Below are 13,418 nucleotides of genomic sequence, written 5' to 3'. Positions count from 1 at the left end.
CCAGGAGCATTTTATTTCTGACACATGAAACAAATAAGCAGCCTCTTTAGATGGAAATGCCCTTTTGTAATGTTATCTTGTGGAAGAGAATGAAAAGGGCATTTCCATCTAAAGAGGCTGCTTATTTGTTTCATGTGTCAGAAATAAAAATGCTCCTGGAGAAGAATCAAAGCCTGCTGTCCTGTATCTGATTCAGTAAAGTCACAACGCAGAGTCCAGTTATTCCACCGGTGTCGCCGGCTGCATGTAAAGTTTGGCGTCGCGAGTCACCGGTTACACACATAAAGCAAGGCAGTAGAGAAAAAAGCTCAGCCTCTTGAAATTATGCCGCTGGGCTTCTAAAGCATTCTGATCTGAACCCATATCTAAATTTATATATTTTTTGTGATGACAGGTTAAGGCCCTTTTGCACAGTGGACATTGCTTAATATTGACAATGGGCCTGATCTGAGAAACTGATTTCAAGGATAAACAAACAAATTAAATATAGCCATTATATTAGCATTTTTGACATTTACAATCATGCTATAACCATAGTTATAGAGTTATAGAGTTCTGTGTATGTTCACAGCCTGGATCTTCTCTATTCCAAGATCTTTGCTAAGCATCTACCCAGCCAACATTTCCATGTGGGCCCCATGTGGGTTTTTGATGGGCTGTCACTTGGGCCCTGCATAGGAAACCCAAATGGGGCCCAGAGAAATTTGTCCATTGGCTCCACATAGATCTTTGCTATCTTTGCTAAGTGGGGCCTGTATAGGTGTTCTTTAAATGGGCCCATGTGTGTTAGCCCAAAGGGGCCACTGATGGGTCCATGGTTGGCTCTAAGTGGGGCCTGTATAGGTGTTCTTTATATGGGCCCATTTGGGTCCCAAATGGGTGTTAAAAATGGGGCCAAAGTGTGTGTGTTAGCCCAAAGGGGCCACTGATGGGTCCATGGTGGGCTCTAAGTGGGGCCTGTATAGGTGTTCTTTATATGGGCCCATTTGGGTCCCAAATAGGTGTTAAAAATGGGGCCAAAGTGGGCTACAAAAAGGACCCTTATAAGGTCCACATGACTTAATCATGGGTCAACCCACAAATGGCCCCTTTATGGGGTTGTTATGGGACCACAGTGGGTGAGAATTGGGTCCTATTTATTAATTTCATGATTGATTTCTGTGGGTGAACTTAATGTGTACTTAATCTTACTATGGAAAATCCACTGTCAAACCATTTCAAACCTCAGTTACAATGTAAAACTGTGCCTGACCAAACAAAGAACTAATATTAGTTGATTTTATGTGTTGCTATATGTTTAAAATTACATGGTCGGGTATTTTACCTGTCAAAAATAAATGACTTCAGCTCAGAATGTGTAAATCACATTTAATTTAAATTAATTCCAGTAAAAAAAACAGGAAACAGGAATAACAGAATTACTAAAGTAGAATAGTTCACTGGTGGGTCTATGCAGATTACTTGGCTGCACACCTACAAAACAGTAAAGAAAGAGAAGACAGAAAAGGCAATTTAGTACATTTTAAAATACTACCATTCACAGCAGCATCTAAAAAAACTTGTATCAATATAATTAAGACATATCCTAGAATCTCATCAGTGAATTGTTCCTACCTCTGCCTCGCACAGTAATAACTTATACCAGGGGACAATTAAAAGATCAACCTTGCGTCTGAACTTGACTCTTAAACGAATATTTGGCCATTGCCAAAAGCCAGTGATTGAACAATGATTCTAATCAGCTGAAAGTCTGACCTAATGTAAGTCACACCTAGGATCACGGTGGCCCAGAAAGTTCAACGCACTGCAACTGAAGAAAACATATGCAAATAGAGAAAAACATCAGCAAATCAAGAAAACTCTTTATCAGTTAAACAACACGTGCTGCAAATCCTCACAATGCAACTAAATACAGAAACGTCCTGCAAATCCTCACAACACAACCAATTAATCTGCACTGCAAATTGCACAGACCACAAAATAAATGTTTCATGGGGACACCAACAAGTGACGACCCTGGGACTGCTTGTTGTTCAGTGTCTATTCATCAGTGGTGGTGTTGATCTGAAAGGTGAGTTTTTGTTTAACATCCTGATCATGATTCCTTGGCTTTGCCAGTTAACATAACGTTTTACAGTTAATTGTGTATTTCATCAGATTATTTAGGATAATAATATCCAAAAGGCAAAGGAATCATAAACAAACAATGATAAAATAAACAAACAAAACTGAACTTTCTGGTCATTGACACACCACTGACAAATAGATATTGAACAATAAGCATCCCCAGACGGGTTTGTCACTTGTTGTGGTCCCCTTGAAACATTTATTTTGTGATCTGTGCTATTTGGTTTTGTTGTGAGGATTTGCAGCGTGTTTCTGTGTTTGGTTGTGTTGTGAGGATTTGCAGTGTGATTCTGTGTTTGGTTGTGTTGTGAGGATTTGCAGTGTGATTCTGTGTTTGGTTGCATTGTGGGGGTTTGCAGCACATGTGTTGTCAAACTGATGAAGTTGTTGGTGTTTTTTTCTATTTGCATGTGTTTTCTTCAGTTGCAGCATGTTGAGCTCTCTCAGCCACCGTGTAGGATGCCATGAGGATAAGTAATTTATAAGATATTTTTTTCATTTCAGGGTGGAGTATTTCCTTAATTAAACAGAGGCAAAAACAGTGATTGGGATAAAATATTATTATTTGTGTAGACCTAGCTATAGGTTATATGACTTACACTTCCGGCTGTACTGCCCTTTCGATCATGGTCCCACTGGGCTTTCAAAGCACGGTTGCTTTCTCTGTCTTTTGCATTAGTGAACCATTCACCAAGCGTTTTCTCCAGCTCTTTCTTACTGACAGTTTTCAGCAAATGGTTATGCTTCAGGCTCCCTGTAAAGCACAAAAATGTATATAAAGTAGAGCATACTACCGCATCAACCAGGGCACAATCCATTGTTTGTATACATGCAAGTTACATGAGCATAAGACTATCAGTCAAAAATAAAAGACGAAAAAATCACAATTATAAGCACCTTCTAATCCATCATTTTTCAAACTATTATCTGATCTGAGTAAATTATGTTAAAATTACACAATACCATGCAAAAAGTTAAATGCATCAATATGGTGAATTTCAGGCTTTGTTGTGATTAATGTTTAGAATAATTAGTGGGGACTTGAACACAGATCGATTAATAAATTTGTACTGGTTCACTTTGGACCGTGAATTTGAACTGACCATTGCAACATTAGTTTAAGTTACTTATAACGATGTTTTGTCTTCAAAAGCCTTAGTGGAGCTAACACAGCAAGTGTTCGACTTGACTGCACAAACCGAAGTGTGCTTGACATAAAAATACAGTGAAAGTGATTCTTAAAGTGATGTTTAGAAATGATATAAATATGAACGTTTTTAATCACCTCTACCTATTTCATTAAAATAATGTTAAGTAATGTCACAATCTCCTCAGAGCTTTTCAATGTGTATTGTATATACACATGTTATAAAGGTAGTACAGTAAAGAGGAAGAGATTAGTCCACAGTGCTTTTACTGTTTCACCCTCCTGTTATCATGAGGACACTATATAGAGAAAACACGTGTGAAAATGGTTTGAAAAGTCGTTATTTCCACATTTTAGTAGACAATTTCCTAGTTTTCTGCTAATCGGTAAGAATGTTCAGTTTTCCACAGGTGTTTATCTCTGAGGTAAACCAGTTCAAACTTACCGTCGTTATATCGTGCCTGTAACTTTAATTACCACAAATATTTCAGCAGTATACATTAAATGAAAGCAATAGTAAAATTTGATTAATTTAAAACAAAAGATAATTTCTTACCGTGACAGAGATGTCAGGTTATCCAGGTCAGGACAGGTGCTCTAGTGGTAGTGAGTTTCTTCAGAATGAGAAGGTGGGAGCACAGGAGCCAATGGGAGGCGCTGTGATCTGCACAACCGATTCTTTTTTTTTTGACTAAAGGTCATACTATGTTATTGTTAATATATAATTTTTTTGTTAATTTATTGATCTTATAAAACACACAAAAAACATATCAATTGAATTCATCATCAAATGATAAATTGAATGATAGATTTCTTTTATCAAAATTGTGCTAAATATAGCCCAAATGTGGCCCTCAAATAAACAAGATGGGCAACCTAACTGGGGCCCACAAACCTGACTAAACTGGGGCCCACATTCAGCCCATCAAAGTGCCCACTCTGACCCCATGCCCACGTGATGCCCATATAACCCAGATAAAACCCATGTGGTCCCACATGGACATGTTGGCTGGGTAATAGGTCCAGAAAATAATGCTAAGCATTTATGCTATGTTGGATGCACACCAACTATTCATTTTACCTATAAACACCTGTACATTCATGCAGTTTTCTAATGCAGTTGACAATAATGTGGCAGTAGCACGATACAATTAAATTATGCAGATAAGACAAGAACTTCTGTTAATATTAACATCAAACATCACTATGAAAATAAATCAGAAGGATTACTGTGATTTTGATTGTGACATGGATATTGATTCCAGAAGGACTAAACTTAGAATTTTACACACTGCTGCTCTGTTTACACATAACTCCTGAGTTCACGATGAATGGTGAAAAAAACATTTTTGACTTAGCAATAGGTCTGTGGGAAATTTATTGTTGACAAGAGATCAGAGGGTAATAACTAAACTGGTCTAAGATGAAAGGATGGATATTATAACTTGAATTATCACTTATTACAGAAAAGCATCTCATCATGCACCAAACATTGCTATAACAGCTACAATAGCAGAACACCCCAATGAGTTCTACTCATGTAAGCTAAGAACAGGATATATCAAACGCACCCAAACTGGGCAGATAAAATTTAAAGGCGGTTGGGGGGTTGTAGCCGGCCTTTTCACATCTTTAAATATTTAATTTTGTTAAGTCTCTGCGCATGATATAATAACATTCTTGGTTGACAAGAGTACAAATTCTTGTGGTATTCTGCTTTTGTAGCCGATTGCCCTCAAGCTAGGAAGTGTTGTGTGTGCTAAGACAAAGTGTGCATATTTGAGAATCCTGCCTTTAGTCAGCTACAACCAGTTTGGTCATTATCCTCTGATCTCTCTCAATAAGCTGTTTTATCCTGCAAACCTTTCCTTCACAGAATGTTTATTTGTTGTGAAAATCCAATAATACCAGCAGTTTCTGAAATACCCCATCTGGTACCCCAATAGCCCACCTGGTACCAGCAACCATGCAACAGTTAAAGCCACAGATCACAATTTCCCCTATTCTGATAATTACATTGACATTATTGTAATTCTGAACATTAACTGAAGCTCTTAACCAGCATCTGCATGATTTTTGCACTGTGCTGCTGAATTATGAACGAATGACTACTGTATTTTTCGGACTATACGCCGATACTTTTTTCCCACGTTTTGAACCCCGCGGCTAAAATGGATTTTATCCTGGGTTTTTCCGGTTTCACAAACTTCTAGCTAAAAAACTGAGCGACATAACATTAGACTAATGAAATTTTCCGAACCGAAACGAAAAAACGCACCTCAACTGTGTTCTGAGCTGCATGGCTTCGGGAGAAAAACTTTCACCGGTGTTGATTTTTAAATGCACAACGATGCAAAAAGATAAACTCCAGAGAGAAATAGTTGTGTAAGGAAGGAGGAAGACAGTGAACAATGAATTTCTTGGTCGACTACTGTTTAGAAACTAGCCGTTGTAGCGCGTTGAGTCAGGGTGAAGGGAGAGCTCGCTAACTCCAGTTGCAAATGATATAAGCACAGACAGGTTTCCAAAACGTATGCTTTTTTATTTTTCTTGGCAACAGCGTTATGGGTTAGTCAAAGAAACTTAGAAATGAGCTTCAGAAAATAATGAGCACATAATCCACAGTCTCACACACACACACACGCAGTAATACCGGTAGAATGCAGTGACTTGCTGTTCCCAAAATGGTGCTCTGGTCTTTAAGGAGCCACAACATATTTCACCCATTACACCGTGTAACAGACACTCTCTTTCGGTAAAGCCTGTGTAAAGTTCATTAGTTTCAGTGTAGTGTTCAGTGTTCGGCTTATACAACGGTGCGCTTTATAGTCCGGAATTTACGGAAAATAATCATGACTGTGCAGGTGTTCCTAATAATATGTACAGTGAGTTTTGGAATCAAGAACACTTTCCAAACAGGACATTCAAACATCAAAGAACTTTTTGTCATGTGGGATGAAGTTTTCACTGGCACAGTAGAAACAAGCAAGGAAAGCACCAACCTGGTTCACCCTGTCGGGGTTTATTGCAGACAAAGAGTACAGTGGGTCCTCACCCGCACATCAGGCAACAGAGAGCTCCAGCGGACACCCTTTAAGCATGAGGTCAGGCAGCGGAGGATAGAGGGTAAAACCTCTGAGAGGCTTACCCCTTGTGTCCTTTCCAGCAGAGATGGGATAAGAAGCATCCCCTAAGATTCACTGAGCAATCAACTAGCAGCACTAAAGTTGAGATGTTCAACAAGGAGGCAGACAAAAATATATTGCAACGTAGTTCATTGATTGGGCATGCATTTTTGGTTGTGGTTGCAAATCAGAATCTTTTTTTTTCTTTTTTATTGAGGGGGGGGTCTGGCGATAAACTTGGTACAGAAGGAATATTAGGAATGGGGAAAGTAGGAATCAGATATCATGGGGAAATAGGAGTGTTATCAGTGAGCAATCTTCTTGTATCAAAAGACCATCTGTCCAGCTAAGGGGCCAAATGATTTGTAGTCTAATGTAAATGTTGGGGGATGGGGAGGACATTGGCTTTGTATAGAGGTCCTATCTCATAGCCCCTTGAATACACATCTGTGCCCCACTTACTATGTCAGCTTTTCCTAACAAGTGCCTACTCACCAGAAATGTATACATTATTTAGACCACTAATAGGAAAATCAAAGATGAAAAAGCACAGATATAAAGTTGTCTTCAAAATCGATGTAGTAAAATTTACTTTCAAAATATTTTCAGACTACTTGACTCTTAAAAAAAAAAAAGTAAATGTGTATACTACTCCAGACTTTTTTAATCCATAAAACTATATGGCATGTAGTAGAATGTGCATGAAAGTGGAAGTAGTAAATTTTCAATGTAGAACCAAGCCTGTCCACACTGTTCCTAAATATATAAAGTGCAAAGTTTTTGTTGTCCGTTTACATTTTAATATTTTTTCTTGTGATAGTCTCCTATTAGAAGTGCTTGGCTTGCCAATGTTATATTTCTGAATAAAAAGTAAATAAATACAGAATGCAATGATTTACAAAATTTAGAAACCCATATTTTATTCACAAGCGAACATAGAAAATATAGTAAATGTTTACACTGAGCAAATGTAATGTAAAACAATTTTAAAATTGATCACATCTCTATACATCTGGAAACAGTCCATATACAGTGGAACCCGGTTATGTCGATGTCCTAGGGGGTCGCCAAAAAGTATCGAGGTAACCGATGATCGAGATAAACAAAAATCAAAATGGCGGCAATATATTAACGTGCTTAAAATTTCTTTATGTACATGATGTGCGTTAATAAATGAGAATGTGCATGCACGTGTTTTTGAGGGTTTTTTTTACACAACAGCGTTGCCGCGATTTGTTTGATGAAGGCATGCTATAAAAATACATACAGTACATGTTTATCTGTCAGGAATCCACCTGCCTCACCCCCTTCGGCCCCCTTCAGCGTGTCAGGTGCTTTCTCGGCCGCTTTTAATTACACCAGATTTGGCCCGCGGGCCTGAATTTGACAACCCTGCTCTAGATGACCAAAAGGATCAAGGAGAAAAAATTAGCACAGTGGTATAATAATCATACGCGCGTATAATGATCATTAAACAGACCACTCAGAAATTAGAACGTAAATAGCATCAAACAAAATTAACAATATTTCAAATAGCATGAAAGGACAGCCTCCTAAATTATAGAAAATCTCTTAGTGTGGCTAGATCAGCATATTTCTCCACCCTCATAGAAAATAAGCATAATCCTAGATTTGTATTTAGCACAGTAGCAAAATTAACAGGAAATAAAAGCACTGCACTCACATGCACACATGCAAAGCACAGTACAGATGTGTGTGTGTGTGTGTGTGTGTGTGTGTGTGTGTGTGTGTGTGTGTGTGTGTATAATTTTAAATATATGCAACATTATGCAATGTTGCATATATGGAAATGGAGACAGAAATATAGAAAACTTTTGCCGACTTTTCACCACTGCAGATCTATGGACTGCTCAGAATAAAAGTTTACCGTGGGAGACACATGTACGATGCCATCGCAGCGGAGATAGAGAGCAAATTCACAGCTCATTTGCTCTTTGTGGGAGGATAAACTGCCACAGTCACAGATAATAGCGCAAACTTTGTAAAAGCGTTCAGAATGTTTCAAGCTGATGATGAAGCAAAGAATGATGTACACGAGGACGAGGTCATATTTACGGAATTGCAAGTTTTATGAGATGACAGCGAAAGGTATGTTCTCCCTCCACATCACCGGTTTGCAGCCCACACCCTTAACCTTATATACACGAACGATAGTTACATTCCTGACGGGGAAGGCAGATTGAAAATCAGTGTACAGAAGTGCGACTGGAAAGTGTTCAGGCTTGTGGTCAAAATTTAGTCGATCATCTTATTGTTCTCAGAAGTTATTAAGCATTTTAAATGTTTGACATGTCTTTTGCCCTAATATAACATTTCTTAATGGCAATTATCTATATTACACCTGTTACACCTGTAAGGCCTGAAAAAGATACAAGTAACGCAAAAGTAACGCAAAAGTAATATAGCGCATTACTTTCCATAAAAAGTAACTAAGTAACATAATTAGTTACTTTTATGGAGAGTAACTCAATATTGTAATGCATTACTTTTAAAAGTAACGTTGCCCAACACTGCTACCTACGTATAAAGCACTTAACGGTCTCGTGCCACATTCTCTGAGTGAACTTCTGTACCAGTATGATCCTCCATTCCTACTTAGATCAAAAGGTGCAGGCTATTTGTTGGTACCTCAAATAATGAAGATACAAGCAGGGGGCAGATCTTTCTTATAAATCCCCACAGTTATGGAACAACCTTCCAATAAGTGTTCAGACTCAGACACAGTCTTACTGTTCAAGTCGACGTTAAAAACATTTATTTAGTTAAGCCTTTTATCAGTAGATTTTTTTCTTAGGCAAAGGCGCAGGTGAACTGGGATATTTGTATGCTGTCGTCCCCTCACTTTCACGCATTCACTCAGGTTTGTTGATGGTGGTGTGGTGGGTCGTCTCTTATCGCAGAGATCCCTCATGTCAGTGTTACCTCTCTCTCTCTCTCTCTCTCGTTAAACATGCTCCTGAGGTTCCAGTGACCACTGTTCCTGCCCCTCCCCCCTCCGTAGATCTTCCCATTTCGTCCAGGCTTGCCTCTGGATAGTGTTCTCTTCGATTGGAGGCCACTCTGTGCAGCTTGGAGCGGTTTCTCATCAACACCTTGGGTGGTTCCATGAAATTCCGGAGTAAGAATGGGAGCTTCAAAGATGAATTAGACTGTAGTTAATGTTAACAGAATGCTACATTGACTTAGGACTACATTTCGCTTCTGATCACCATCACTGTACCCTGCAACATCGTATATCTGCTATAAATGAACATTCGGTGCAACCCAGATGAGGATGGGTTCCCTCTTGAGTCTGAGAGAGAGGTGGAAAAAATGGCTCCTCAGGAATCAGATAGAATGTTCAATAACAGTTAAGGATGCATGCATTCGTATCAAATCGTTTTGATAAAGGGCACATATGTACCGTTGCAATCCTTTTAAAGTGCAGAACATAAATAAAATCTGAGTTCCCTCAGCTACTCATTCCATACCAGAAAATCAATTTGTAGTGTGCTGAAATACGATTTGCAGTGAGTTTTTTGCAGTCGGTTTTTGCACATGCAAAATTGCTGTCACTTCTGGCCATCGCCAATGTTCACGATATGGATTCATTAGCGTTTTATGTACATCTTGAAGGATTTCTCTTAAAATGAGAAAATCCTGATAATTTGGCACATCGAGAAGTGACAATGAAAGATAGAAGGAATGAAGACATTTCTTAAAGTATGCTGAACAATATGTAGAACATATTTTTGGAACATTAAATATTAAATGTAAAACAAAATACTTGCATATATACACATCTGTATTAGCCATTAAGGTCTAACAGAATAATAAAAATGTTTGTATTATTTGGGCCAATTTAATCAATTACTAAATTTAATGAATATACTAAGTGTATTGCATTAATTTGATTTATTTTACATTTTATTTTTATGAAATATTATAAAAAATTATTTTATATTAGTTAATTTAACAGCCCTTTTATTAAAAATTGTTTTAAAAAAAGTAAACTGTTCATGTTTACAAATGTTAAACTGTGTTAATAAAAACCACAAGCAATTTTATGTATTGCATTTCTTCCCCTAACTGTAAATTGAACCGGAAAAAAAAAAAAAAAAAAAACATTTCTCTGATATCTGCTCTAATTACTCAGTAATTGTTTTTTGCGACTGTTTTAGTATTAGTGTACCACAATTTGATAACATGGTGGCACACAACACTCATACAGTTGTGTAGTCTTGGAAGTAGTGTCACACTGAACAACTGCAATTTGGATTGATATAGCAGTGTTTTTCTGCCTCTGTCTGTTCCTGGCATCTGCTGTGAAAGTTACACACATATAGGACCATTTCCAGGTCAAACGTGACCCCAGGCCCTACGTCTTTTGGTTGATGATCTCTACACTTCCCTATACCCAACATAATACACCCACAGAAGGTTTTCTGCACACAACAGAACATTGCTCTCACAACTCCTATCCAACCAAGAACTCAGTATTGGCTTTTCCAGCCTCCCTGACTTCAGCACTTATAATACACATCTCCAAAACTCCAATGCTATATACAGGGTGGGAGATCAACAGCCAATGGGGTCATGACTGTGGAAAAAAAAGACAGGGTGTATAATGCTATACAATGTGTAATCTAAGTTTTAAAATATGATCTTGGCATGACAATAAAGACAACAATCCACTAGAATGTTTATATTAAAACAATACAATAAGAATTCAAATGTGCTGTCTATAGGCAATGATGGTTATATTTTGTATAATTGTTGCAGTAAAACAATGCAATTTAACTGCAGATCTTACTGTAATATAAACCATACTGCTGGTTGCTTTAAACACTGCATTTGAAAATGAACCATTAGGATGTTAAAAAGTTACACTGTCATACAACACAAATGTACACAGATAAAGCACAAGGTTCAATGTATTTTACATACAGATAAATGGAAAAGTCCCAAAATTATCTATTATCTATATAAAAAAAATTCAGTTCCAGTGAGTTTAGCCCATGACAGGACAACTGTAATTCAAAATCTAGAGGGTGGAGGGTTAGGGAAAAAACAAGGCAAATATTACAGCTGAGATGTTAAAGTCTATTACTAAAATAATAAAATGCAAGTTTAATTCTCGTTAGCAAAGAATGCCATAGAATCTGTTACATAATATTTATATGAAATTCCAATAAGTCGAGCTTTTGTTTTATCCTTCATATATTACTATCTTGTACTTTTTGTTAATTTATGATAACGAAGAAATACTACACCTTGCATACATTTTGTCGTATGGTATTAAAAATTCTATGCACAATTGTACATGACTATGTTCCCACAGCTGGATTAGTTCTTACAACACACACACTGAAATCTAAGTGAATACGTGTCATTCTTCTTACCCCAAAAGACGAGCACTTGTGCTTGTTTCCGATGTGATATTTCTCCTTTAATTCGTTGAGAAGGTGCTGAAGTGTGGCCTTTTCCTCTTTCTCGGTGTAATTCTGATCCAAGAGTATGTAGGTCCTCCAGTTGGAGGAGTCGAAACCCCAGTGGCACGTCCTGTTCTCCAAGCGCTTGTGGCTATGTACCACAAACTTTTGTGTGGGGAATATTAACCTGCAGTCCAGGCACTGTATACATGCCGCATATGGACTCGTATACAGTTCTGGCATACACAGACCCCTGCATTTGCCAAAGCACTCATGGTACACGTTAAAGGCCCGATCGGAGTACTTGAGCTCGGAGGAGGAACACGCGAGCGCCTTGTCAAGGAGCGGAGGCAGAGCACCACCGTGCAGTAAGGAGTTGCAGAGTCGCTCAGCGTCTGTTTGCGTGATGAGTCCGCACGATGGGGCTGAGAAGAGCAAGATGCCCATTATTTTTAAGATCTCTAGTTGATCTCCTGTGCACCGCGAACAATAGATGTGTAGCTCATCACAAACAGCGTTTATTTGTTGCAGAGTGAACTCGCGCAGCACGCTGTTCAGGATCTGCGGAAGACACAGGCGCTTCTCGCCGCCCACCACAAAACACGAAATGGTCTCTCGCTCCAGCGCGGTCTCGCATCGTTCAGTGGAGCGATCCGGAGCGATGAGCAGCGGTCCGGGCAAGACTGAAGGTGCGTGGATCCTCGGGCTATGCAACAGTGGGAGACCTACGCTCCTCTTACTCTGCTTGTCGAATGGTGGGTCGTGCTGCCACCGAGCCGAAAAAGCTGCCGGACCGCCGAGCGAGCTCATTGAGCTCAAATGGAACTGCTTTAGAGTTTGTTGAAGTCCCGCATGAGGTCGGAAGCTCGATACTGCCTCCATATTTTTTGTTGTTGTAAATACAGAAAAGGGCTAAAATAAAATACACACACTATATATATATATATATATATATATATATATAACGCATAAAGTTTAACGGAAATATTCAGAAAAGGCTATTGCAAGTCTGGAGCTTCGTGTCACTTTTAGAAGCTAAAAGCGCCACGGAGTCGGTTACTTTTTCCCTTTCCAGCGACGGCTTCATATTAATGCAATACGTAGCCCCACCGCGTACTGAACCCGGGTACAAAAAAACCCTATAACAACAAAATCTTGTTCCAGTGAAAAAGCGGGACAGCATTCAGTATCTCATTTAAAAACCTTATGTGCACAGTTCATGTGTTTCTCTCCCTCTATTGAACCAGTGAATTTAAGTGTGTGTGTTTGTGTCTGGTTGAGTCATTGAATCCCAGCCAAGAATGTGACTGACTCCTCGGCCTGGCTGTTCTATGAAAGGCTGTGCTTCCCCCCGCTGCTTTAGCAGCTGCAAAGGCACTGTGAGCACAGAACCGAGTCGTGGATCCTCCTACTCTTCCCGAAAGCTGAAAACCGCCGCAATGTAGTAGACAGGAAGGGTGGAGTTTTACTGCACACAACTCATATCAGAATGTTATGGAAATGCACGTTTAGACAGTTCACTGCAGACGCCAAGTTGTAGTAGTTTATAGATCTACAGTTTTCTGTTATCCTCCGATTTCTTTATCT

General features: G+C 38.8%; 1 protein-coding gene and 1 long non-coding RNA gene across 3 annotated transcripts in view; both read right to left on the bottom strand.

Annotated features, from left to right (window-relative positions):
• The window catches only part of skib (v-ski avian sarcoma viral oncogene homolog b), a 94,271-nt gene extending 81,135 nt beyond the window's left edge, over positions 1–13,136 (bottom strand). For both annotated transcript variants that reach the window (XM_046875122.1, XM_046875123.1), the window contains exon 1: positions 11,802–13,136. In XM_046875122.1, the coding sequence (XP_046731078.1) occupies positions 11,802–12,713 (912 nt within the window). In that variant the 5' untranslated portion in view covers positions 12,714–13,136. The remainder of the gene's footprint in view (positions 1–11,801) is intronic.
• LOC124402252 lies at positions 1,374–5,785 on the bottom strand. Its single transcript, XR_006928691.1, has 3 exons — positions 3,831–5,785; positions 2,727–2,881; positions 1,374–1,473 (listed from the first exon to the last, which is right to left on the bottom strand). It is a non-coding gene; the product is annotated as an uncharacterized LOC124402252 (long non-coding RNA).
• Positions 13,137–13,418: the final 282 nt, after the last annotated feature.

The sequence above is a fragment of the Silurus meridionalis genome, chromosome 19, assembly GCF_014805685.1.
Source record: "Silurus meridionalis isolate SWU-2019-XX chromosome 19, ASM1480568v1, whole genome shotgun sequence".
NCBI lineage: Eukaryota > Metazoa > Chordata > Actinopteri > Siluriformes > Siluridae > Silurus > Silurus meridionalis.
Note: the sequence above shows the minus strand (reverse complement) of the source record. Positions and strands in the feature narration are given on the sequence as shown.